The 23,979-nt window shown below is 39.7% G+C and overlaps 1 protein-coding gene across 5 annotated transcripts in view; it reads left to right on the forward strand.

The window, feature by feature from the left end:
• RAPGEF2 (Rap guanine nucleotide exchange factor 2) overlaps positions 1-23,979 on the forward strand; it is a 245,336-nt gene that overhangs the window by 202,949 nt on the left and 18,408 nt on the right. For 4 of the 5 annotated variants that reach the window (XM_060011939.1, XM_060011941.1, XM_060011940.1 and 1 more), the window contains 11 exons: positions 2,404-2,540; positions 3,168-3,326; positions 9,536-9,688; positions 9,956-10,120; positions 12,695-12,802; positions 12,895-13,098; positions 13,199-13,307; positions 13,795-14,041; positions 18,708-18,865; positions 19,453-19,693; positions 22,061-22,444. In XM_060011939.1, the coding sequence (XP_059867922.1) occupies positions 2,404-2,540; positions 3,168-3,326; positions 9,536-9,688; positions 9,956-10,120; positions 12,695-12,802; positions 12,895-13,098; positions 13,199-13,307; positions 13,795-14,041; positions 18,708-18,865; positions 19,453-19,693; positions 22,061-22,444 (2,065 nt within the window). Of the gene's footprint in view, positions 1-2,403; positions 2,541-3,167; positions 3,327-9,535; positions 9,689-9,955; positions 10,121-12,694; positions 12,803-12,894; positions 13,099-13,198; positions 13,308-13,794; positions 14,042-18,707; positions 18,866-19,452; positions 19,698-22,060; positions 22,445-23,979 lie in introns of those variants that run through there. The other variant, XM_060011942.1, reaches the window with a different exon arrangement.

Raw genomic sequence — 23,979 nt, forward strand, 5'->3', positions numbered from 1 at the left:
TATCACAAAACCAGTGATACCATTATTGAGTTTTTGAGAGTTTTAAAAATACTTGGATGTTGTCTGGTTAAGTGTTTGTTTATTTTTAATTTTTCAACTGAGCCTGGAGAATTATATACATTTACTATTATTCTATCTTCTCTGTCTCCTTTATTATTTATCCTTATATGTGATACACAGATATTTTCTGTTCTGTTGTATCCTTTAATGTTAATCATTACTCACATATCACAAATTGATTTCATGACCCACTAATGGAGTAGGAAACTGCGAGAAAGCAAGACAACTGTCCGTGCAAGCACTTCAAATCATTGCTGCAAGTATTAGTGAATACGTTTTATACTTCATATTCATATGCTTCATATTCTCCTATCGTGTGTGGTGGTAATTTGACTTTTATTACTGTCTAAACATGTTAAATTTAGAACATTTCTGACAATTTCTGGTCTCGTATTTTTCTTAAGAGCGTGCATCTCTTCTTGTCCAAGGAAATTTAGCTCTTACTAGGAGAGGAAAAAAATGAAATGGTGTTCTAATACCTATAGCTAGTATTTTAATACCTTACAGTGAGGAGTGTGGGGTGTGACAGCCGAAGAGAACAGAGACTGGTAACAGCAGAACTAACGGGGGTGTGCCAGCCAGAGGACCACGATTTGTTCATTTGCCTTTACGTTTCATGTCAAAAAGCCAGTGCATTTGTAAAACACTGAGTCCCACCTCCCGCAGATAGTAGGTATGGGTCATCTCTTGCGGTGCTATTCAGAATTGCCTTATAGCTGCCCTCAGGCATAAACATATTTTATGACGGGACACCAACACATCTTCTCATTCCAGAAATGAAAGTTTCACTCAACAGAACTTATTCTTTCTGTAACTGATGTACTTTGATACTCTCGCTCCTACTCTTTTAAAAATGCTGGTTGCAACAGTAAATTGATGTCCTGACGCATCGGTCTGGGTCAAGTTGAAGAACGCTGTCTTGTTGGACAGAATCCCTGGGTACCACGTATCACTGTTATTCTTTCTGATTACCAGAGCCACCCCCGTAATGAAAAGTCTTGTACAGGAGGGATGACGTAGGGTCTAAGCAGAACAGACGTTACCAACCTGGACCAGAAAACACCGCCTAGTCTGACCTTGTGGAAAAGTCATGTTTTCACAGAACATATCTTTATATTATACATTGTTTTTGCAATTAACAAACTATATCCAACAACATAAAACTTGTCACTAAGTCCTAATAGAGAGCAGGAATGAGCACAGGGACAGTATCATTATGTGCAGACAAGAAAAATGTAGTAGAATTTTTACTTAGCCAAAAGTTTGAACGATACCATGAATATAATAATAATGGTAATAACAGCAGTTCTCATGTATTGCGTATCTACTCTCTGCTGAGGACTTTATCATCTTCATTCCTTTTGATCCTCAGAACTGTCTAGTAAGGTGGGTATTATCTCATTCTTTTCCAAATGAGAGAAACACGCCTTAAGGAAATGAATCATCTTCCCCAAAGTAATTCAGCTAGTAAGTGTTCACAGGCTGACACACGCCCTGTGGTCTTTATCACCACCTGTGATGCCCAGCCTGAGCATGGAGACACAGTCCTGAATCGTGTCACTGCCACTTCCTAGTTGTATGCCTTTGAGCCACACGGTTTCCTCCCTGTGAAATGAAAAAGAAACCATGCATCTCTTACAGCCATGGTGAGGAGTGAGGAAAGAACTTAGTAAGGAATTCTTACCAAGAAGAAGCTGTTTGTCCACAGCATTGCCCATAGGAAGAGTGAGCAAACTGTGTTTTCGTCCATCTGTGGGATCAGAGATAATATATCCATTTTCATTCGCCTTTATCATAGAATGTTGTAAACTTGTTAATGGATTAGTTTTTATGGATTTGTCTGACCCACAGAAGGATATTCCCTGGTTTCTAAATCCTGGAGCATCTTTAGAGTGAAGGTGGTTGTTTCTGCTGTGTGTTTGGGGCATCCACTCGCCCCAGAGGCACCGGAATGGACCTACTGACTTTCTAGAGAATTGTCAGAGCTCTGTTTCATTTCAGCGTATCATTTCATCCCTTAATAAGCCTTAATAAGATCACAGCTCATTTTCAATAGAAATTCCCCATTTGAAGTTTCTTAATTTCTTCATTCCCACTGGAATTTGAACTGCACTGTGTCCTGTTGCTCCTGAATCAACAAGGAAATGTCACCATTTCCACAGTGACAGAATTCTTCGTGTACCTGCAAGAAATTCAGCGTGTGCTGAAGATAATTTAAAGTCTTTGTACTATTCACCAGGCAGAATTGTAGGACATTTAAAAAGAAAGAGGCGTAGCGCATTCTTTCTGAATGCTTGTTTGGGGAAATAGTTGTCATTTTTTCACACGCCTTCTGCTTTTCAGAACAACTCCTTGAATTCATGCACCAGCTGCCGGCTTTTGCCAACATGACGATGTCGGTGAGGCGGGAGCTCTGTGCTGTGATGGTGTTTGCAGTGGTGGAAAGAGCCGGGACCATCGTGTTAAACAACGGTGAAGAGGTTAGGAAATATTTCTGCCACTTATAACGTCTCTATGTGAGCCTCGCTCGATGCAGCAAACGAACAAAAACCCCATTCTTCTTGTTTCCTCCTTACAAACCATGGGCAGCAATAAGTTTCAATCATTCGGGAATTATGATGCACTCGTTGTGTCAGAGTCTTCCAAGTTCATTATTTTATTTTCTATTATTTGCGGTATTCCAGATGATACTGGTAGAAACATTTTTGACATTTTAACTTTTCAGATTTTGCAACTTAAATGTTCATAATAGTATGCCTCTTGTCAGAACACAGTGCTGTTCTTATCAAGGCTGTGGTGATCATTTTATCTTGTTTACATGTGTTTTGGGGAACAGAAGACACTTTTTCCCTAGTGTCGTTTAAGAGAGGAACAGCTAGAGTCATTAGGAGAGCGGAGTGCCGTGCAGGCACCTGGAAACCCGTGGGTCCATGGCTGTGCTTTAGTTCTGGTTCTGTGAACTTGGCCAACGGTCAGCTGTACTTGGGTTATTTGTTCCCTCTTTAAAAAATAAAAGATGTAAATCATTTTTAGGGACCGTTCCAGCATTTACAGCTTCACGATCATGATGTTATATTTTCTGCTTTGTCTTCATTTTTTGGAACTAGCTGGACTCCTGGTCAGTGATTCTGAATGGTTCTGTGGAAGTGACTTACCCAGATGGAAAAGCAGAAATACTATGTATGGGAAATAGTTTCGGTGTCTCTCCTACTATGGACAAGGAATACATGAAAGGAGTGATGAGGACAAAGGTGGATGACTGCCAGGTATAAACTGTCATTATTCTATGCTTAATATAAAGAATTTACGTATGCAGTTGAGGTAAGATTTTTCATCCTGTATAAACAGGTCATCTTTTAGATTTATAAAGAAGATTTTAAAGTAGAACTATGACTTTTAGTGTTACCACACTCCAGGAAATTAAAAACAAATCTCCCCTAAAGTTACCTGGACTCCACAGAGCTAAGCATTCTGTAAATGTGTTCTATTAAAAAACAGGTGTTCTATAAATACAGTATTTTTAATTTCCATCAATAATAATTTATAGTCTAGTCAACAAAAAATATGGAAGTAAAAATGCCCATGATGAAAAGAAATTATATGTAGGTTAGTAAAGATGCTGTGATACAGTTACACAGTATTTTTATTTAAATACATGGAAGATATGGAATTGATTTTAGAAGTCATGAAAATTAATCATGGTATGAATCAGTAGAAACACTTGATAGTAAAGAAATGATTGCTAATAAAAAGAACAATGTCAGTATTGCTGTTATGTTAATATTCATTATTTAAAAGCATTTAATAAAAGAATAGAGAGAATGTTGAGACCAAATGTGAAATTTAATTAGATCAATCTAACAGGTAACCTCTATATTAGTGTAAAAAAAAATTTAAGATGCTTTTATCATTATTAAGTATTTATAATTTATGTCTTAAAAAATTGTCCTTGAAAGATAAAATATTTTAATATAAATAAACCAAAAGAGTTGACTTAGACTAATTAATGTTAAGTGGTCCTTGTACTTATTTGTCTACAGTCTAAAATACGTCATCTGAATATAGTTTATGCTAAAAGAACATCATTGAATTTTTATAATGTCTGATAAATATAAAATAGTGCTCATTTAAATTTTCATTTCAAGCGTTTTACTTACTAAAAAGAAAAATGACCATGGCTATAAATAAAATCATCTTACTTAGAGAATAATTTTGCTAAATAATTCCTCCAGTGAGCACCATAGAGAGAGGAAAAAAAAGGCTATAAATTCAGTTTTTGAATATGTAATGCCAGAAGAGCTTTCTTAATATAGCCAGCTCTCAATTATTTGGCAAAATAGAGGAAAACAGAATGGTACATAAATCTCAAAGTCTATATTTGGCCTCAAAATGTTAAAAGGGGTCGTATGTGATATTTCAGCTTCAGAATTATATTCCAAAAAAAATAAAGCCAAACTGAGTCAAAACGAACTGGAAAATTGTTAAAGGTTTCTCTGTCCTGTTATTGCTTCACAGTCTCTCCTTGGGCCCTTCTGCAAGTCCGGATCACTAGAGCATCTGGGTCCGTTTCTGTCCTTAAAGGGCGAGTAAAAGCTATTTTATTTCTGAGGATTCAGCTACTACACTAGCGCCTCATAATTGGCCAACCCCTTCTGTTAGAAATTTTGTAATCTTGGGACTGAAGTGATATAGGAGGCATAGAAATGTCTCAGAATAATTGATAAAAATATTATGACTTAATATTCCAAGAGTGCTGAAGTAGTGTCAGATGTAGCAGGTAACGTTAAATATTTATCTGGGAGTCCTGGGAAAGGAGGAGGAGGTAGATGTAAGGAAGAGAGTTCATCTCTCTGCTGGATGAGGAATCAGCGGAAACTCCAGAGTGACAGTCATCAAGGTAGACGCCAAGAGAAAACTCTAATTGAAAACGCAAACTCTGATTGAGGTAGTATTAGGCTCCTGTGGTTCCTGATACGAGACTCCCGGATGTACAAAGAGGGTCAAGGGTGCAGCGTCTGCCAGACACTTCTCACCCTGCAGGCCTCTCCACACGTTGTAAAAGGAACGTGAAATCAGGGGTTCAAGAATCACCCTTGTGATTCCCACCCATCTCAGGCCCTGCGCTCCCCCCCTCCATGTTGAACAGGCATGGAGAATGAATTTAGATATTTTAATGCAAATGCTTGTTTGCATTAAATTATATAGCGTTTTAGCGTATAGCTGCTAAAATGTCATTTATTTGTCAGGAAGTGCGCGTGCCACATCCTCCTCTTGTTGGGAGAACTAAACAGTGAGAATCACATCTTTGTCCATAGCGTGATCTCCACAAGGGTGTCATTGTACTGAGCACATTGTAGGCAATCAAAGGTTACTGAATGAAACGAACGAAAGTGGTGTTCCCTTTACCAAGAGGAAGCAACCTTGGCTAGGTTTGGCCCTCATTTCCTTACAGTTCAGTGGGTTCCCAAAATACATCTTGGGTAGTGTATAGAGTCGAGCCCAAGTTCAGCCTGAGGACACAGCATGAGTGGATTCAGTTTGACATTTATTTCTGTCTGTTTGGGTCCTGTGATGTGCTCAGTGCTCAGCACTGTGTTTTGCCCTGCTCCCTTCTGTGTGCCTCTCTTCCCATTCTCTTTTTCTTTTTCTTTTTCTCTCTTTTTTTTGGGGGGGTGGTGGGGCACACCACTCGGCATGTGGGATCTTAGTTCCCCAACCAGGGATTGAACCTGTGCCCCCTGCAGTGGAAGCACGGAGTCTTAATCACTGGACCACCAGGGAAGTCCCCTCCTCTTCCCATTCTTGTTCCCTGTTGGGTTTGAAGGACAAGGGCAGGGCCAGGCATAGATGTCCTTTGGTACCAGGTGATTGGTTTTCCATTCCCCATCCATGCCTTTTCCTTTTCTTTTTCCCTCTGCCTGTCCCTCTTTTTCTTTCCCGCTCTTCTACTTCTGTCTCCCCTTCCTCTCTCCACCACCTACATCTAGGGCCTGCCAGTGACACCCAGGCATGGCCTCGCCCTGCCCTGCACCCTTCAGCGGGGAGGGAACACTTGGATGCCTGTGTGAACAATTAGGTATGAACTCCCTTGCAGATGCAAAGTACCAGTTTAAACAGATCTAATGTCTTAAGGTAAATCTGTTAGACTCATGTTTTCTTGAGAGCATGAGAGCTAGTGATGCTTTGAATTTTAGCAGTAGTTTTGGAGGAGAAAGCAATTGCATGGATATAGTGAAAGCTGACTGTTTTGTATGTTGATAAAAGTTTAACTTTACTTCATTCTTTTATCATTTTTAATATTTTTACTAAATAAAAGTTGTGAGGTCATGTGCCCAAAAGAAAATTATCCTGGGACGTAAGAAATGAAATGAAATCATTGTCCTTTTATAGATGAAATCTTGCTTGAATTTTTATTTCATATCAGAGTGCCAAGATCATACAGGACTTTCACCTGTGAACACCTGTCTGAAAGTATAAAACCTCACTAAAACAATTATGTGTATAACTCACAAATTTTCAACTGGTTTCATCATACCAATTAAAAATTACATTTTTCCTATAAATTTCCTGTTATACCTAAAAACTTCTTAAAGCAAAAATAAATTTGCTAATAAAAAATAAATATTTTCTTGTAAAATTTATTTCTTCTGAGATATCAGTTCTGTATGGCCATATTAGAAATTCAGTTTGGGCATCTTTCTTTTTTCCTTTTTGGATGGTATTTCAGTTTGCTGCAGAAGAAATGCCAAGGATGTCTGTCTAGACACTAAGAATTTCAAATCAAACTTAATTCTAATTTCTTTAAGTCCTTAGTCAAGAAGATTAATTTTAGTACATTTCTCTTCAGAAAGCATTTTCTTTTTATCTCTCTACTTACTTGTTTTAACTCAGGGATACATTTCTTTTTTAGGAGATAAATGATAGAATTATGTTCTCTAAAAATGAGTATAAGAAAGAACACCTAAAATTATTTGGAGACCTGGGGAACAATTTTGCCACCCTGTAAAAAGAAAAAAGTTTAAAATATTTTTGAGGCAAGAAACTAAGGACCATAGATTTTAAACATACACACACCTGTCGTCAGTGTTAAGGATATGAGTCTGTAGGGGGTTTTTTGGCATTAAAAAAATTTTATTAAACTATCCATAATTGCTTACAACAAAAGCCTATGCTTTGCGAATTTTAACTTTTTGATTCTAAACTCTTAATAGAAAAATTAGTGAGATGATATCAATCAACTTGATGGAAGAAACTTAATATCATAGTATGCTCATTCTTGAGTGTGAACTGCTGCTGCTACTTCTGTAAAAAAGCTTTACTGATTATGCAGAAAGTATGGAAAATATAGAAAAGTATATTAAACAATGAAAGTCACTTGTAAATGGCATTGCTCAGAAATAATCATTATTAGCCTTTTGTGATGCCAAGATTCTGATATGCATGTATAATTTTTTTTAATTAGCAAGCATGTACTTATGAGACATTGGTTACATTAGCATGCCGAATGCACAGCTGTTTCCTCATCTGTACAGCGGGGATAATAGTAGTACCTTCCTCATGGGCTGGTTGGGAGGATGAAGTGAGAAAGTTCCTATAAAGCTACTGCAATATGATGATAATAATGTCATCATTGTCATTAAAATCATTATTACAATATTTGGTTTTAAATTTTTTTTTAAAAATTAATGTGTTATCATGAATATTGAGCCGGAAGTCTAAACGTCCTATGAAAATATGATTTTAGATGCCTGTAGCATCTTTTATCTTACGTACATTATAATTTAACCATTCCCTCTTTTCATCTTTTCACCTTAAAGGAGAAAAAGAAATGTCCATCCTTTCTTCATTCCTAACAGATTTTTAAAATGAGAATAAATTATTCAAAATTCAGAGAAAACAGTAATTTTTATTTACGAATCTACTGTTGCTTTCTCACTGGCCTCTGGCTAATCTGTGTAACAAGTGATTTCTAGAATTCATTCATAACTTTCTTTAAAACTACTAAGAAATGTAATTAAATGGTTTGCCCTGAGCCCTGAAATTTTTTATTTCTGGGGTCGTGGAGGAGTAATTGCTTCATGTGCATATTTCTGTTAACTTTTTCTTTAAAAGAGCAAGGATTAACCTTCATACCAGTTATGAGGAATAATGATTTGAGCTTAACAAGTATGTGGCTTGTTTAGTGGACCTTTTTGGAACAGACTTTCTAAAATGATTTCTTTTATCAATTATAATTAGCAAATTTGTTATATCTACTGCTTGGGTATCTTTGAATTTTGTTATCTTTTATTAAGATCATCTTTATTTTTAAATTGCTGCTCTGAACGTCTTCAAATTTTTAAAGCCCACTAAATGATAATTATGTTTTAATATCTATTTTTTAAATAATAGAATTTATTGAGCACATACTGTATACCTAGCACAGTTCAGGAGTTTTACCTGGATTATCTCACTCAGCCTCCACAAGGATCCTATGAGGCTGGTGCTCTTAGGACCATCTCACCTTTTCAGATGGTAAAATGAGGCCCACCGGGTGATTGTCCCAGGATCCCACAGTGAGAGGTAGTAAAGCTGGGGTTTGAATCAGTTCGCCTGGCCCTAGAAGCCACAGGCAGGAAGGGTTGGGGCAGGTAAGAGAATTTCTTCTGACAAGCAATTTTGTTAGCACGCTCGGATTTCCTAAGCGCCAGAGAGCCCCAGGTTTGTACCTGCCCCCTGATAGTATAGCAAAAAATCACAGTCTAAAACAAGGCGTGGTCCCTTAGCTCAGTCCCCTGGATTCAGGTTGCACATTGCAAGTCTTAAACTAGAACGACCACCCAGCAGCTACCCTGATGGAGTGGATTACAATCCATTATTAACATCATCCTATTCTGAATTCTTTTCATATTCTTCCTTTCTGCTAGGGCCATAATTCTAACAGATACTTAAACGACCACGTATAGACTCTCCAGAGCTTTTTTGCTGCTCTGCCCACAGTTGTGTGTGCTCTTTTTTTGTTTTTTTAATTTTTATCGGAGTATACTTGATTTACAATGTTGTGTTAGTTTCCAGTGTCCAGCAAAGCGATTCAGTTATACATGTACATATAGCCAATATTTTTTTTTTTTTCTTTTTAATATCTATCCTGAGAGTCCACTCTCCTCCCCCAGTGTTTTCTAAGTGTCACAGGTTGGGGGGTGGGAGTGGTGAGAAAGAACTATTCTAATTTTATCTTCCGATATTTTTCATTGTTAGGATTTTTAATATAAACTACATATAAATATTCTAAAAATGAAACTTTTCTTGACCGAGGAGGAAATACATTAAAAAGTAGAGAAGTCCGATTAAGGTTCATTACTGCCCTCATTTAGAAAGTATGGGAGAGACATGGGAAAATGTCAGTGTTAAATAATTAAAACACTGAATCATTAGCGCTGCTATAGGTCTCTCGCAAGCACTTTATCATTAGCATGTGACTTACATTTTATTCCAGTTTGTCTGCATAGCCCAGCAAGATTACTGCCGTATCCTCAACCAAGTAGAAAAGAACATGCAAAAAGTTGAAGAGGAAGGAGAGATCGTCATGGTGAAGGAACACCGAGAGCTCGATCGAACGGGAACGAGGAAGGGGCACATCGTCATCAAGGTGAGACAAACACGCCTCTGCCCCATGGCAGGAGGGTGTAGGTAGTACCCGTTAGGACGGTGTAAGATGCCCCCACTCCGTTTTTAGGCGTAACTTCTCTTAAATGTTAGCAATTGTAAAAAATCTTTATCTTTCCTGAAGAACAGCAGTCTTAGTCGTTATTGTGTATGTTACCGTCCAGTTCATCTCAGGCTGAAGGTTTGAAATCAAGGTACCATATAGATGCCATTCATGCGGGATGCTGGTGACGCCTTTGGTTTGTTGCAGGGCACCTCAGAAAGATTAACGATGCATTTGGTGGAAGAGCATTCGGTGGTGGATCCGACGTTTATAGAGGACTTCCTGTTGACCTATAGGACTTTCCTCTGCAGCCCGATGGAAGTGGGCAAAAAGTTGTTGGAGTGGTTTAATGACCCGAGCCTCAGGGATAAGGTTGGAAGTTGCGTTTTAGTTTCCTTTCAACTATGAAACATTCAGATACAAAGTTAAAGAGACTTTAATGTATATTTGTCATGCCACTTACGTTCAAAATATTTTGATGGGATAAGAGAATGTACTTCTTAAGCCAAAAGAAAAAAACAAGGTGATACACATAGCAGTTCTTGTTATAGATTTCTAAGTTCAGCCCTAGAATTTTTTTTTGCTGTAAAGCCTTGCCTCTTGGGCTTGCAATTTATTTATTTGTTTGTTTACTTATTGGGCCGCGCCATGGGGCATGTGGGATCTCAGTTCCCCGACCCGGGATCAAACCCGCGCCCCCTGCATTGGAAGTGCAGAGTCTTAACCACTGGACTGCCAGGGAAGTCCCTAGAAATTTTTTTCTTTTTAACGCCAAGGCCGATACATAGGCCAGCAAATGTTTCAGCAGGTATTCTGTGAGAATCCTTCCCTGTGTGGATGTATTTTTGATGTATTTGTGGGAGGAGGTGAGTTCTGTGTCCTTCTCCTCCGCCATCTTGATTCCCTTCCCCCCCGGCAAATGTTTATAAACTTTAGTTCCGTTGCAAATTCTGTTAAAACACAGCCCTCAATCACCTGGGTTCCACGGGAATCTGCATCCTCTGGTTCAGTGGACGGCCAGTGTACACCACATAAGTTACAGTTTTTCAGTTGGCACCCGAGCAGCATCCCCTCAGAACCATCGCGGGCAGGTAGGCCCCAGGCATGTAATTCTGAACAAACCCTCTTCAGCAGCTCTTGAGTCAAGCTCTTTTTCAAGGCCAGAGTGGGTGATAAAGTACCTAGTCTTGTGAGGTTTGAGAGTTACTCATGGCCTGTACTCATTTCTCCTTCCACGTGACGGCCTGGTTTCCATGAGGCCGACTTAGGAGAGTCAGCGCGTACAAATCCAGAACTGGGCACTAGCAAAAGGCCTCCAGCTCCAGGGCTTCCCTGGTGGCGCAGTGGTTGAGAGTCCGCCTGCCGATGCAGGGGAGACGGGTTCGTGCCCCGGTCCGGGAAGATCCCACATGCCACGGAGCGGCTGGGCCCGTGAGCCATGGCCGCTGAGCCTGCGCGTCCGGAGCCTGTGCTCCGCAATGGGAGAGGCCACAACAGTGAGAGGCCCACGTACTGCAAAAAAAAAAAAAAAAAAAAAAAAAGGCCTCCAGCTCCAGTGCTGGCCCTTCCGCTGACTCCCCCATGGCCCTAGAGCAATCGTTTGGACAGTAATGCTCTGCATCTCATAATCTGAGGGTCACAGGCATGGAAGACCTCAGCCGAGGTCCTTAGCCTTAGCATTGCCTCTGCCATTTACCGTCTGTGTCATCTCACCCTCCTGCTACTCATCTCTTTACTCGTAAAACAGTAATCAGCCTCCTTTTGGGGTTGCTGTGAAGGTGAATACCCGTGTAGGGCCTGGCTCCCAGCAGTCTCTTAGTGCATCTTAAAGCTGTTGTGATGGTAGTTGGTAGTATTCAGTTTATGATTTATGAATCTCGTTTTTCTAACCTGGAATATGGCTAGTAGACTTCTAAGTTGGCTTCTCAGCTACAAACTTTTAATTTTATGAAAAGGTCAGGTGTTAAGGATATAGTTTCAGGGGAGACGGTCATCTGGGTTTCCTAAACTTGAAAAATGGACGTTAGTGGAAATAAATGATAAAAATTAATATAAATATCAAGAGTTGACTCCTGAGTGATTAGTCAGGTTATATACTATAATTTGTCACAGCGTACTAACTATAAGCAGTATTTTAACTGCAGTTTAAAGATTAACTGTATACTGTCTACTCTGTTTCTTTACTGCTAGAATGGCATGCTTAATTTTCCCACTTTAAGAGGTTAGTTAACGCTTGAAAACAATGCTATGGAAAATTTCTTTGATCTTGTTATTCAAGATATAGAACATTAAACTCATATAAAATAAAACAGGTACTTTTATATTTAAAGTTGCAGTTATACTCACTTCATATAGTAAAATTTTACTGAGAATTAGATGTTGTTATAAATATTAAGGCTGCCCTTAGAACATAACAGGTAAAGTTGTCATCCTCATGGAACTTATAGTCTAATGACGGTCACACAGTTCTTGCTGGTACAAAGCTAATATTCCACAGCTGTGAGTGTGTGTATTGTTCTGTATAAAGCTCAGTGTAGGGCTCAGTGAAAACATGTGTGCAGGGTAAGAAAAGGCTACTCATTTTCCCTGCACAATTGTAGATGTTAAAGTTTCTGTCTTCTTTTGTATTATTTTGATTTTATTACAGTTTTTGTTGTGACCTATTTCAAATATATTTTGAGATGAAGCAAGATAAAAGTTAGTTACCATCCTTCACAGATTCAAAACCCTTCTCGGTCAAACAGCGTAAAGTCCACATTCAAAGTCTTACTGTATATTTTTAGAAGGTCATCCTCTTATGAATGAAATCTGAGAGTTTTATTGTTACCTTTCTTGCTCATTGTTATTAGGTAAATTGTCTGTTGGATAACTTTTTTGAAATGACTTTAATCGTAAATTTTTAGCACTAGAAAGAAGAAAACCTATTAAAAATAATTGATTTTGCAGGTTACACGGGTAGTATTATTGTGGGTGAATAATCACTTCAATGACTTCGAAGGGGATCCTGCGATGACTCGATTTCTAGAAGAATTTGAAAATAATCTGGAAAGAGAGGTAATATTGGGGATTTTTAAAGAATAAACCATCAGCTTTAAGTTCATTTGATTCAGCCCATCTTTGAAACCACTCTTTTTGAACTCTTGTAGAAAATGGGTGGACATCTAAGGCTGTTAAATATTGCTTGTGCTGCTAAAGCAAAAAGAAGATTGATGACACTCACAAAACCATCCCGAGAAGCTCCCTTGCCTTTCATCTTGCTTGGAGGCTCAGAGAAAGGATTTGGAATCTTTGTTGACAGTGTAGATTCAGGTAGCAAAGCAACCGAGGCAGGCTTGAAACGAGGGGACCAGGTATGTTATTTCTGAATGCAAACATAAGGGTAAATACCGGTGTCTTTTTCTCCTTCAGTCAACTGGGGAACTGAAATTAATCTTATAACTTTATTTTTAGATATTAGAAGTAAATGGTCAAAACTTTGAAAACATTCAGCTGTCAAAAGCCATGGAAATTCTTAGAAATAACACACACTTATCTATCACTGTGAAAACCAATTTATTTGGTAAGTGGTTTACATTTTTGCATACCTTCATTTTTCTCCTTTTTTTTTTTTGGTCTTTTTTTTTAGCATTTAGGTCTTAATCATGAAAAAAGTCATGTTTATCATTCAAACATCATAAGAATTGAAAATTTATAGTAAAATGCATAGATACGGAATGAATTATGTAAGTGTATAATTAGATCTGAATCAAAATCTACTTACTTGAGGACCATAACATTATTTTTATCGATGTTTTTATGGATAAATATTTTAAATATCTATACATTTAAAGAGTGTATTAGTTTAACTTAATCTGAGTAGAAGTGACAGAAGACATACAAAAACAGATTCTTGGTGTCATTTGTTCATTGGAGTAGTGTTTTTCTACAAGATTACCATTTTGGTAGCTGAAGTCTGCACTTAGATAATATTTCCAAGTTCTACAATCGCCTTTGAATTGTTCAGATTTCTTATAATGGGCGTTTTGCGGTGTTTGTTTCCTTTTTAGTATTTAAAGAACTTCTAACAAGATTGTCAGAAGAGAAGAGAAATGGTGCCCCTCACCTCCCTAAAATTGGAGACATCAAAAAGGCCAGTCGCTACTCCATTCCAGATCTCGCTGTAGACGTAGAACAGGTGATAGGACTTGAAAAAGTAAATAAGAAAAGTAAAGCCAACACTGTTGGGGGAAGGAACAAGCTAAAAAAGATACTGGACAAGACTCGGATTAGTATCTTGCCACAAAAACCATATAAGTAAGTGTCTGTGTAAGTTTTCTGTACATTATGTTATTGTGTTAATATGACGTGCAGAGGTGGTGATGTAACGTGTTTGCACATGAGTGTAAAAAATGTTTTCAAGCTTTTGTGGCTGAGCTATCTTAGAAGCGATATTGAACAATTAAGTTTGTTTTAATCCCATTTTTGCCACTTACTTGCCCACTCCGATCTTCATTGAAATATGAAGAATGTGTGTTTGCTTCATTGAAATATGAAGAATGTGTGTTTGCTCCTGTCTCCGCCATGGTATGGCGTCATTTCTGCTCCTGTTTCTTTGTTTCTGGGTGTCTTCTCCACCATCAGCATCCACTGTGTGCCAGTCAGGTCATGGCTGCTCCCAGTTGGTTCCGTTCACGCTTGCCATTCTCTTGTTTCCTCTCTCTCCTGTTTTCAGTTATTTAACTGTTGCCAAGACATCACCAACCAAGCACAGAACTCCTTTCCTTCCTCCCAGTGGACTCTGCAGTGAGAATGTCAGGTGTATTCTTGAATCTCTTCTTAGCTGTTTACTTACGCCAGGAGCTCATACCAGACAAAGTTGCAGGTGTCGCACTTTTTTAGCTTTGCTTGTCTGCTTGCTTTTGTCTTCATTTTAGCTCCTTCTGGGTCTGTGCGTGTTCTATAAAACCCAGTTACCATCACCCAAAAATTCTTTAAAGTATTAAATTACACAGGGGCCCCAAATTCATTTATTATTGATTCCTCAAACTACAGAGGTGTAAGAGAGAACCTGAAAACATAAAGATTATTTTCTTTCTTTGATAATCTAATGGGTCCTACAGAGGAGCAGCACATGTAAGCATTCAGGAGTGTATCGAGCATTTTTTTTTAATTCCACTTCAGATAAAATTTTCATCCAAAGATTAGAGAGATATGGTCTAGGATGTGCTGTTGATGGGTCGAGTGTCAAACTTGTGTTTTCCCCATTAAACTATAATGATTGGTGGTTTCATATCAGCTAGAAAAGACTGCTACAGCAGAGTCCTGAGGATAAGCAGTGAGTAAGACGGCTTTATTTATAGACTCGAGAGCATGATTATACCAAGTAAGTTTCTAAGAGACAGTGGATTAGGCCTGCTGGCATTATAGAAAATAGGAATCGATTTTTTAAGTGACCCTTCTTGATGAAAAGCTCATTTTTAAGTAGATAAGAAAAGTTACTTCAGTTACTTTAACGTAGAATTATTAGCAGGACGGTAACAAAAAAAATCTTAGAGTCAGTTGACCATGAGTTAAATATGAACCTTTAAAACAATCTAACACAAGTCAGCATGACCCTGCCGAGTATTAATAGAAACGTGACATGTCAGAGCTGGGACGTAATCCATCCCCGGTACAGGGTGCTGGCGAAGGACCCAGGATGAGAATACTATGTATAATGTTATTCTGTGTATTTAGAAAGATATTCAAAAGAGAAAAGAAAAAAGGATAATAATTAGACATGATGATTTTTAAAGCACTGAGGAAACATCTTAAATTTACCTTGAAGAACATAGATGACTCATTTAAATCTTTTTATGAAATATTAAATATTATTATGAAAATTATTTGAAATAATCCATATAGATAATGTAATTGAAATGAAAAGAATAGTTCTATTTAAAAGAAGGCTCAGTAAACTGTAGGATCTATTATATTGGTATGATAGACTTTATTTAATACTAGTTACTACTAAAACTTTTCTCTCCTAGAAATAAGCATATGTTTAGAAAGATTTTTTTTTTGACAAAGCTACCAAAGTAGTCAAGCAGATGAATCTTCTAGTACGTTCTATTTTTTAATTTTTAAATTTGTTTTTTATTTTTTGGCTGCGCTGGTCTTCATTGCGGCATGTGGGCTCTTCGTTGCAGGCTTCTCTTTAGTTGTGGCATGCGGGCTCTCTAGTTGTGGCACGCGGGCTCAGTAGTTGCGGTGCACAGGCTCTAGAGCACGCGGGCTCAGTAGTTGTGGCACGTGGGCTCAGTAGTTGTGGTGCGCAGGCTCTAGAGCACGCGGGCTCAGTAGTTGTGGCACACGGGCTTCTCTCTAGCTGTGGCATGAAGGTTTAGTTACCCCGCGGCACGTGGGATCTTAGTTCCCCGACCAGGGATTGAACCCACATCCCCTGCATTGGAAGGTGGATTCTTAACCACTGGACCATCAGGGAAGTCCCAGATGAATCTTCCAGATATACTGTTGTTTTTTTTTTTTCTCTCTCAAACATTATCAGTATCACAGAAGCTAAGATGTTGGATGGTGGCAGCCTGACAAGGACAGGCCCGGAAGAGTGATGTGACTATGGGGTGGGTGGGCAGGAGGCTGGTAAAGCTCGGGTCTGTTTGTCGGGAAAGTGGAGAAAGACTGCAGAACCCTGAGGAAAGAGAGAATAAACCAACAGACTACATATAAAGTTAACCAAGGACAAAAAATCTCAGTAGCAGTGAGAGAGTTCTAGAGGTCCAGCAACAAGCGAATGTGCTCGGAGGTGGACCTTTCTGAACTAAGCCTTTAATATAAAGTAGTTTCAGTCCAAGAATAACCCTGCCTCTGTGGACGGCAGAGATACAGCTGATAGTAGAGCGTTAGATCATCATGCTTGGTATTGAAACGTTGCTGAGAAACAGCTCGGAAGAAGGCTGCTCGTTGGGGGATGCCTCGAGTGCGCCAGGATTGATAGCATCTGGGCCAGCAAAGGCCCAGTTGGCTCTGTCTTTGGTCTGAGTCCATAGCAGTTGTCTCATGTACGTATGACATCTAATATTTTTGGCAGTAAAGCCTGGTTTATATGGATGAAAAATAAAATTCCGCTAAAAATGTGAAGGTTTTATTTAATGTCGCATAGCACATGAATCCTTTTTGTCTGTAGATACATGCCTCTATGCACTTAAATGGAAATTTAATTTTGTTGTGGACTTACCTTTGAATCTTTTTTTAACTGTTATTGCAATAGAGCTGATTTACAATGTTGCGTTAGTTTCAGGTGTACGGCAAAGTGATTCCGTTTTATATATACGTACTTTTTAGATTCTTTTCCCATGTAGGTTATTACGAGATATTGAGTATAGTTCCTCAGGCTAAGCAGCCTTGTTGGTTATCTGTTTTATATATAGTAGTGTGTGTATGTTAATCCCAAACTCCTAATGTATCCCTCCCCACCTTCCCCTCTGGTTACCGTAAGTTTGTTTTCTATGTCTGTGAGGCTATTTCTGTTTTGTAAATAAGTTCATTTGTACCATTTTTTAATATTCCACATGTAAGCGATATCATAGATAATTTGTTGTTCTCTGTCTGACTTACTTCACTTAGTATGGTAATCTCTAGGTCCATCCATGTTGATGCAAATGGCATTGTTTCATTCCTTTTTGTGGCTGAGTAATATTCCATTGTTTATATACCACGTCTTCTTTATCCATTCATCTGTTGATGGACACTTAGGTCGCTTCCACAACTGACTATTGTAAATAGTGCTGCTATGAACACTGAGGTGCGTGTATCTTTTCAAATTAGTGTTTTCTCCAGATACATGCCCAGGAGTGGGATCGCTGGATGATATTTACCTATGAAGTTTGAAAAATTTACACTAAAATCATCTTTGGTCTTGTGCTTGCTTATTTGCCTCTGTAATTTCCATTTCCCTCCCAAATAAAGAGGACGAATGCTGCTAGATTTTGGTAGTTATTTTGATCAAGCTGTCATGTCCGAAAGCCTAACTGATTTCTAAGTGTCTTAATTATGGCACCTTGGTTGGTATCCCAACCTTAGTATGATCTTCTTTCTCCTTGTTCAAGGTATTTATAGAGATTGGTCAGAGCTTGTGTTCTACTTCTTTCGTGTTTGTTTGTGCTTATCGTTTCATTCTGATGTTTTGTTTTGGAAACAGTTGGCCCTTCAAATCTAGAAATAATGTTATGTATTATTAAACCATGTTTCAAGAGTTGTCCCCAGGCTTTTATAAATGGAAATGAGTTTGTAGCTATCCATAGTAAGTGGTATTTCTCTGGGAGCTTAAACGTAGAACTAGAAATTTTGAGTAGTGAGTTCAAAGTGAAAGTGAGTCATTGGGTTTCCATTGCCTCTTTTTTGATGCCAAGAAATGTCACCATGCACCACTGCTTTTTTAGGCTCTGTATAATTAAGAAATAATGTCTGTGTCAAGCTTTCTTTACATTTGACTCCATCATGATCTCATTTATTTCTCTGAAACACTGGAGAATGAAGTTGGGACAGTTTGGATGTTTTTTTCTCTATTCATTTTTTTACTCAATTTCTTCATTTCTTTAAGATTATAAAACAACTTACCCTTCTGAGGCAGAAGTCATCATTTGAGTGACTGAATGCCTTTTTAAAAATGTGCTTTTTCTTAAATCTATTTCCATGACTAACTAGGGCTTATCTTTTCTGAATATATGTCTGTACTCAGAAACTACCAATATTTGTTATGATTTGTCTTAAGCTAAAAAGGCAAAGGTTTTAGAGAAACATGCTACGCAGTTAAGAACATGAGTTGGATACGCTTAAGCAGTAGTTGCTTTTGCAAGTTCCAACCGAATTTATTAATGATAGTTGTACGTTAGCTGCGGGTTTTCTGACATACGGTTTATTCATTGTCCGTGCATACTATCTATTGATGAGTCATAACCTTTTACCTTTCCTCTTGGTTCAGTGACATCGGGATCGGTCAGTCTCAGGATGACAGCATAGTCGGATTAAGGCAGACCAAGCACATCCCGACCGCGCTGCCGGTCAGTGGAACCTTATCATCCAGTAACCCTGATTTACTGCAGTCCCATCATCGCATCTTAGACTTCAGTGCTACTCCTGGTAAGCGTGGCCCACACTGCTTTTGTTTTCTCGTCTCTTTTTCCCCTGACATAACGGTAATGCTGTGTGTCTCTCTCTCGGCGTGGCATGGACTCTATCAGATGCTAAACGTCAGGATAAAATGTAAATTTCCAACAGCTGGAACCGGTTCATCTTTATTCTTCAGACCAATCTGATATGCCCACGTGCAAATGAATCTCTCTGAACTTGCATTCTTTTTCCTAAAATGAAGTTAGCACGTACCATGCAGGTATCACCAGGTCATGTTAAATAAAGAGTTCAGAGGCATATTTTCAGTCAGCTTCCTGGGCTCTTCAGTGTAATAAAGATGCCAGCCTGACCACCCTGCATGCCGCTCTTGGGACCTGATCTGTTTGCCTTTGTCTCTGGGTAATGTGACTATCTTTAGGCAGATGTGTTCATGTAGCGTGCCTGTATGTTGACTAAGTGAATCTTTGCAGGAGGGTTGAAGTAAGGGAGAGATGACAGTTTAGCATCATCTTCTCTGAGGAGACGCTTTCAGGTTGCATTCCTTAATTGTATTGCCAGGTCCTGAAATCCTTTCTCCTGGCTCTTCTTTCCCCCAGACTTGCCAGATCAAGTGTTAAGGGTTTTCAAGGCTGACCAGCAAAGCAGATACATCATGATCAGTAAGGACACCACGGCGAAGGAGGTGGTCATTCAGGCCATCCGAGAGTTTGCTGTGACCACCACCCCGGATCAGTACTCACTCTGTGAGGTCTCTGTCACACCAGAGGGAGTGATCAAACAAAGGAGACTTCCGGATCAGCTTTCCAAACTCGCCGACAGAATACAGCTGAGTGGAAGGTAGACGTCATCTATCCTGTCGGATTTCTTTACCCCATCCTTAAACCCACACCAGAGTCTGGTGAACACTTTCTAAGGGTTTTTAAAATAAGTTGCAGATTAAAAGCAAGATTTTCCCCATTCACCAAGCATTGCCGTATCAAAGGAAATGCACACAGTAGACTGTGGACCCCTCGCAAGGATCTCTTAGGAGCTCGTGCAAAACAAGGGCGCTGTGACCTGACCGTTGTCACTGCCGGCCAGCGCTCACGCTCCCATAAGGACGCGCAGGAGGGCATCTCCCTTCTCCTGGCAGACGCACCTTCACAAACACATCTTCCACTAGTATCCTCTGTCACCCGCTCCTGCCTACCGGACTTTTCCAGGAACTTCGTTTGTTTACGCGGAGATGTCTGTGACAGTGTGGCTGGCTGAAACTGCCTGTTATTGTTCATAACACTATGAAAAACCCTTCTTAACTCTGGAACCAAAGCTCATTTGCCTCAGAGTGTGGTCTGCTGCTGCTTGGTCTTCAGAGCGCTTCTGTCACACAGTACTCGTAGGAAAATATCGTATGGGGTCTTGTCAGCCTCTTACATGGTGTTTCCATTGATAGCCTCAAATCACAAATAAGGGAAAGTTGAAAAAGTAGTTCGGTTTTGGCTCTCGTATAATGACTAGATTCGGCACTTACTGAAAATTGTTTTCATAAGTCACGTTTTTTCTTTTTTTCTTGCCATACGGAGTGTTTCATTGTCTTCTTTTTTTTTAATTTATTTATTCATTTATTTATTTTTGGCTGTGTTGGGTCTTCATTTCTGTGCGAGGGTTTTCTCTAGTTGTGGCAAGCGGGGCCACTCTTCATCGCGGTGCGCGGGCCTCTCACTGTCGCGGCCTCTCTTGCTGCGGAGCACAGGCTCCAGACGCACAGAGCTCAGTATTTGTGGCTCACGGGCCCAGTTGCTCCGTGGCACGTGGGATCTTCCCAGACCAGGGCTCGAACCCGTGTCCCCTGCATTGGCAGGCAGACTCTCAACGACTGCGCCACCAGGGAAGCCCTCATTGTATTCTTGACTTCTTTGTGTTATGCATCTAAACCTGGTTTAATTCATTCAGAGCTTCTGCGTTCTTGCTGTCAACTATAACTTCCTTTGTCTTCTTCACTTTCACTTTATTTCCAGCCCTGACACTAGTGGGTAGGGTTGTTTTAGGAGGCCCATTGTCTCGTTATCATTTGAATATGCATTGACCTATGTGTGATCTTGGTGGAGTTCTCCAAATCTCACTGAGGTGCAGAGTCATGATTCACAGTCAGTATTCAAGAAAATTGCAAATGGATTCACATCGTGGGCTTCATGAGTAATCAAAACTGAGAACGTGGGCTTCCCTGGTGGCACAGTGGTTGGGAGTCCGCCTGCCGATGCAGGGGACACGGGTTCATGCCCCGGTCCGGGAGGATCCCACATGCCGCAGAGCTGCTGGGCCTGTGAGACACGGCCACTGAGCCTGCGCGTCCGGAGCCTGTGCTCCGCAACGGGAGAGGCCACAACAGTGAGAGGCCCACATACCACAAAAAAAAAAAAAAAATTGAGAACGTGAAATCTGTGAGTGTCAAGGTCCCGAGGTCTGTGTCTTCGGCGATATATGCAGAAGGCCAGTTTAGCAGGACCACCCTGCTCACATTCTGTTTCTTCCTTTATGGAATCTGGCTTAAGGAGAGCATCTTTGTATAAAATCGGGGAAAAAAAAATCACAGGGTAAACATCTGGATTCTGTTTTTGTCAAGTCACTTAACGGAGGGAAAGGAGCGCTAACCCTGAGTTTTCTCTCTACAGCTGGCGTACATCTCTGGGAGCCTCCGTTTCCTCATCTGACAAATAGGAATAATACCTGTCCCACTTACTTGGAGGGTTTTCATGAAAATCAGATATTTGAACGTTAAAATCTATTTTTAGGATCGTTCTCCTCATAGGATCAAATAGAGGGAGATAGCTTACAGGTTTCTTTGGTATTTGAATAAATAGGTTGGATTGATCAATCTTTCCTGTTTCCTTCCGTAGAGCTTTTTTCATTATTTAAACTGAAAATTTTTTAAATTTAGCTATTTTCTGTCCTTTTTAGCAAAAAAAAAAGGTAATCTAGAAGGCAGGGAAGGACAAGACAAAATGGATTGCACCTGGTACAGATGCAATTCCATGTGATGCGTCAGTTTCTGTCGGTGGCTCTGGGCCGGGTTCTGTGATCTGGTGACCGAGGAGCTGCTGCCTTCTCTGTCTGTCCTTCCGTCATTCAGTGGAGTGTTCTCACCACCGTTCAGCAGACAGCATCGTTCTTTCAAGGAGTATCGTGAGACTGCTGCTCAGGCTCTGAATTCTGTGTCTCTCACAGGTATTACTTGAAAAACAACATGGAGACAGAGACCCTTTGTTCGGATGAAGATGCTCAGGAGCTGCTGAGAGAGAGTCAGATCTCCCTGCTGCAGCTCAGCACCGTAGAGGTGGCCACGCAGCTCTCCATGCGGAACTTTGAGCTCTTCCGCAACATCGAACCCACTGAGTATATCGATGATTTATTTAAGCTCAGATCGAAAACCAGCTGTGCCAACCTGAAGAAATTCGAGGAGGTCATTAACCAGGAGACATTCTGGGTAGCCTCTGAGATTCTGCGGGAGACGAACCAGCTGAAGAGGATGAAGACCATTAAGCATTTCATCAAGATCGCTCTGCACTGCAGGGAGTGCAAGAATTTTAACTCCATGTTTGCAATCATCAGGTAAGAGCATATTTGTCGTGAGGTTCGATTCAGTTTGCAGATTTAAACATGCATCAATCCCTGAAAGCCATAGACTCTGTGTGAGTGTAGTAGTTTTTAATTGCATCATATGGAACGATTCTTTTTCTCTGAATCCTAATCTTAATCCTTAATTTAAAATCTCTTGTAATGGATGGACCTAGAGATGATCGTACTAAGTGAAGTAAGCCAGACAAAGACGAATATCATATGATATTGCTTATATGTGGAATCTTAAATATATATATATATATAAATGAACCTATTTACAAAACAGAAACAGGCTCACAGACGTACAAAACAAATGTATACTTAGCAAAGGGGGAAGAGGTTGGCGAGGGGTAAATCAGGAGTTTGGGATTAACAGATACACACAACTATATAGAAAACAGATAACCAACAAGGACCTACTGTGCCGCACAGGGAACTCTCCTCAGTATTTTGTAATAGCCTATAAGGGAAAAGAATCTGAAAACGAATAGATATATTCTTTTTATATATAGATAGAATAGATATATATAGATGTGTGTGTGTGTGTGTGTGTGTGTGTATGATGAATCACTCTGCTGTGTATACCTGAAACTAACACAACACTGTAAATCAGCTGTACTTCAAAAAACATTCGCTTTTATGCTAATTTAAAGCCCAGAAAATCTTATATTCACCACTTTTTTAGCTCTGTGACTTTGGGCAAATTATTTGAACTTCTCTGAAAGTCAGTTTATTTCTCTATAAAATAACAGTGACCCAAAGAGTTATCAAGTAGACTAAATGCCACAATGTATGTGGCGTTCCATCAGCCAGCACACAGCAGGGGGATGCCTAGTAAATGTTACTTTTCTTCCCTTTTAAGTGCTTAGACTGAGGCTGGAAGAAAGTGCAGACTGAAACAATGAGCAATATTGACGTTGATGGTGATGATTCAGTTAGTCATTTTTTCTGTCTAGGAGTTTGATCATGCTCTTACCGGTTTTTTTTTTTTTTCTACGTGGCGTATAGTTGCTTTACAATGTTGTGATAGTTTCTGCTGTACAGCGACCTGAATCATTGATACGCATACATATATCCCCTCTTTTTTGGATTTCCTTCCCATTTGTGTCACCACTGAGCACTGAGTAGAGTTCCCTGTGCTCTACAGTAGGTTCCCATCAGTTGTCTATCGTATACATAATATCAATAGCGTCTACATGTGGATCCCAATCTCCCAATTCCTCCCCTCCCCCCGCTTTCCCCCTTGGTATCCATACATTTGTTCTCTACGTCTGTGTCTCTATTTCTGCTTTGTAGATAAGATGGTCTATACCAGTTTTTTCAGATTCCACATATATGTGTCAATGTACGATATCTGTTACTCTTGCTGTTCTTATGGCTTTTGTTTCATGTTACAACTCTAGGATATTTGTCCCGTCTGTTTTATCAGACGGCTGCTTGGCACCAAGCACTTTACGTACGGAGAGGAAGCAACGAAACACAGCCCTGCCCTCAGGACACCTGGCATTCCAGTTGTTCTGCCCACA

Source organism: Delphinus delphis, chromosome 5 (genome assembly GCF_949987515.2).
Source record: "Delphinus delphis chromosome 5, mDelDel1.2, whole genome shotgun sequence".
NCBI classification, from domain to species: domain Eukaryota; kingdom Metazoa; phylum Chordata; class Mammalia; order Artiodactyla; family Delphinidae; genus Delphinus; species Delphinus delphis.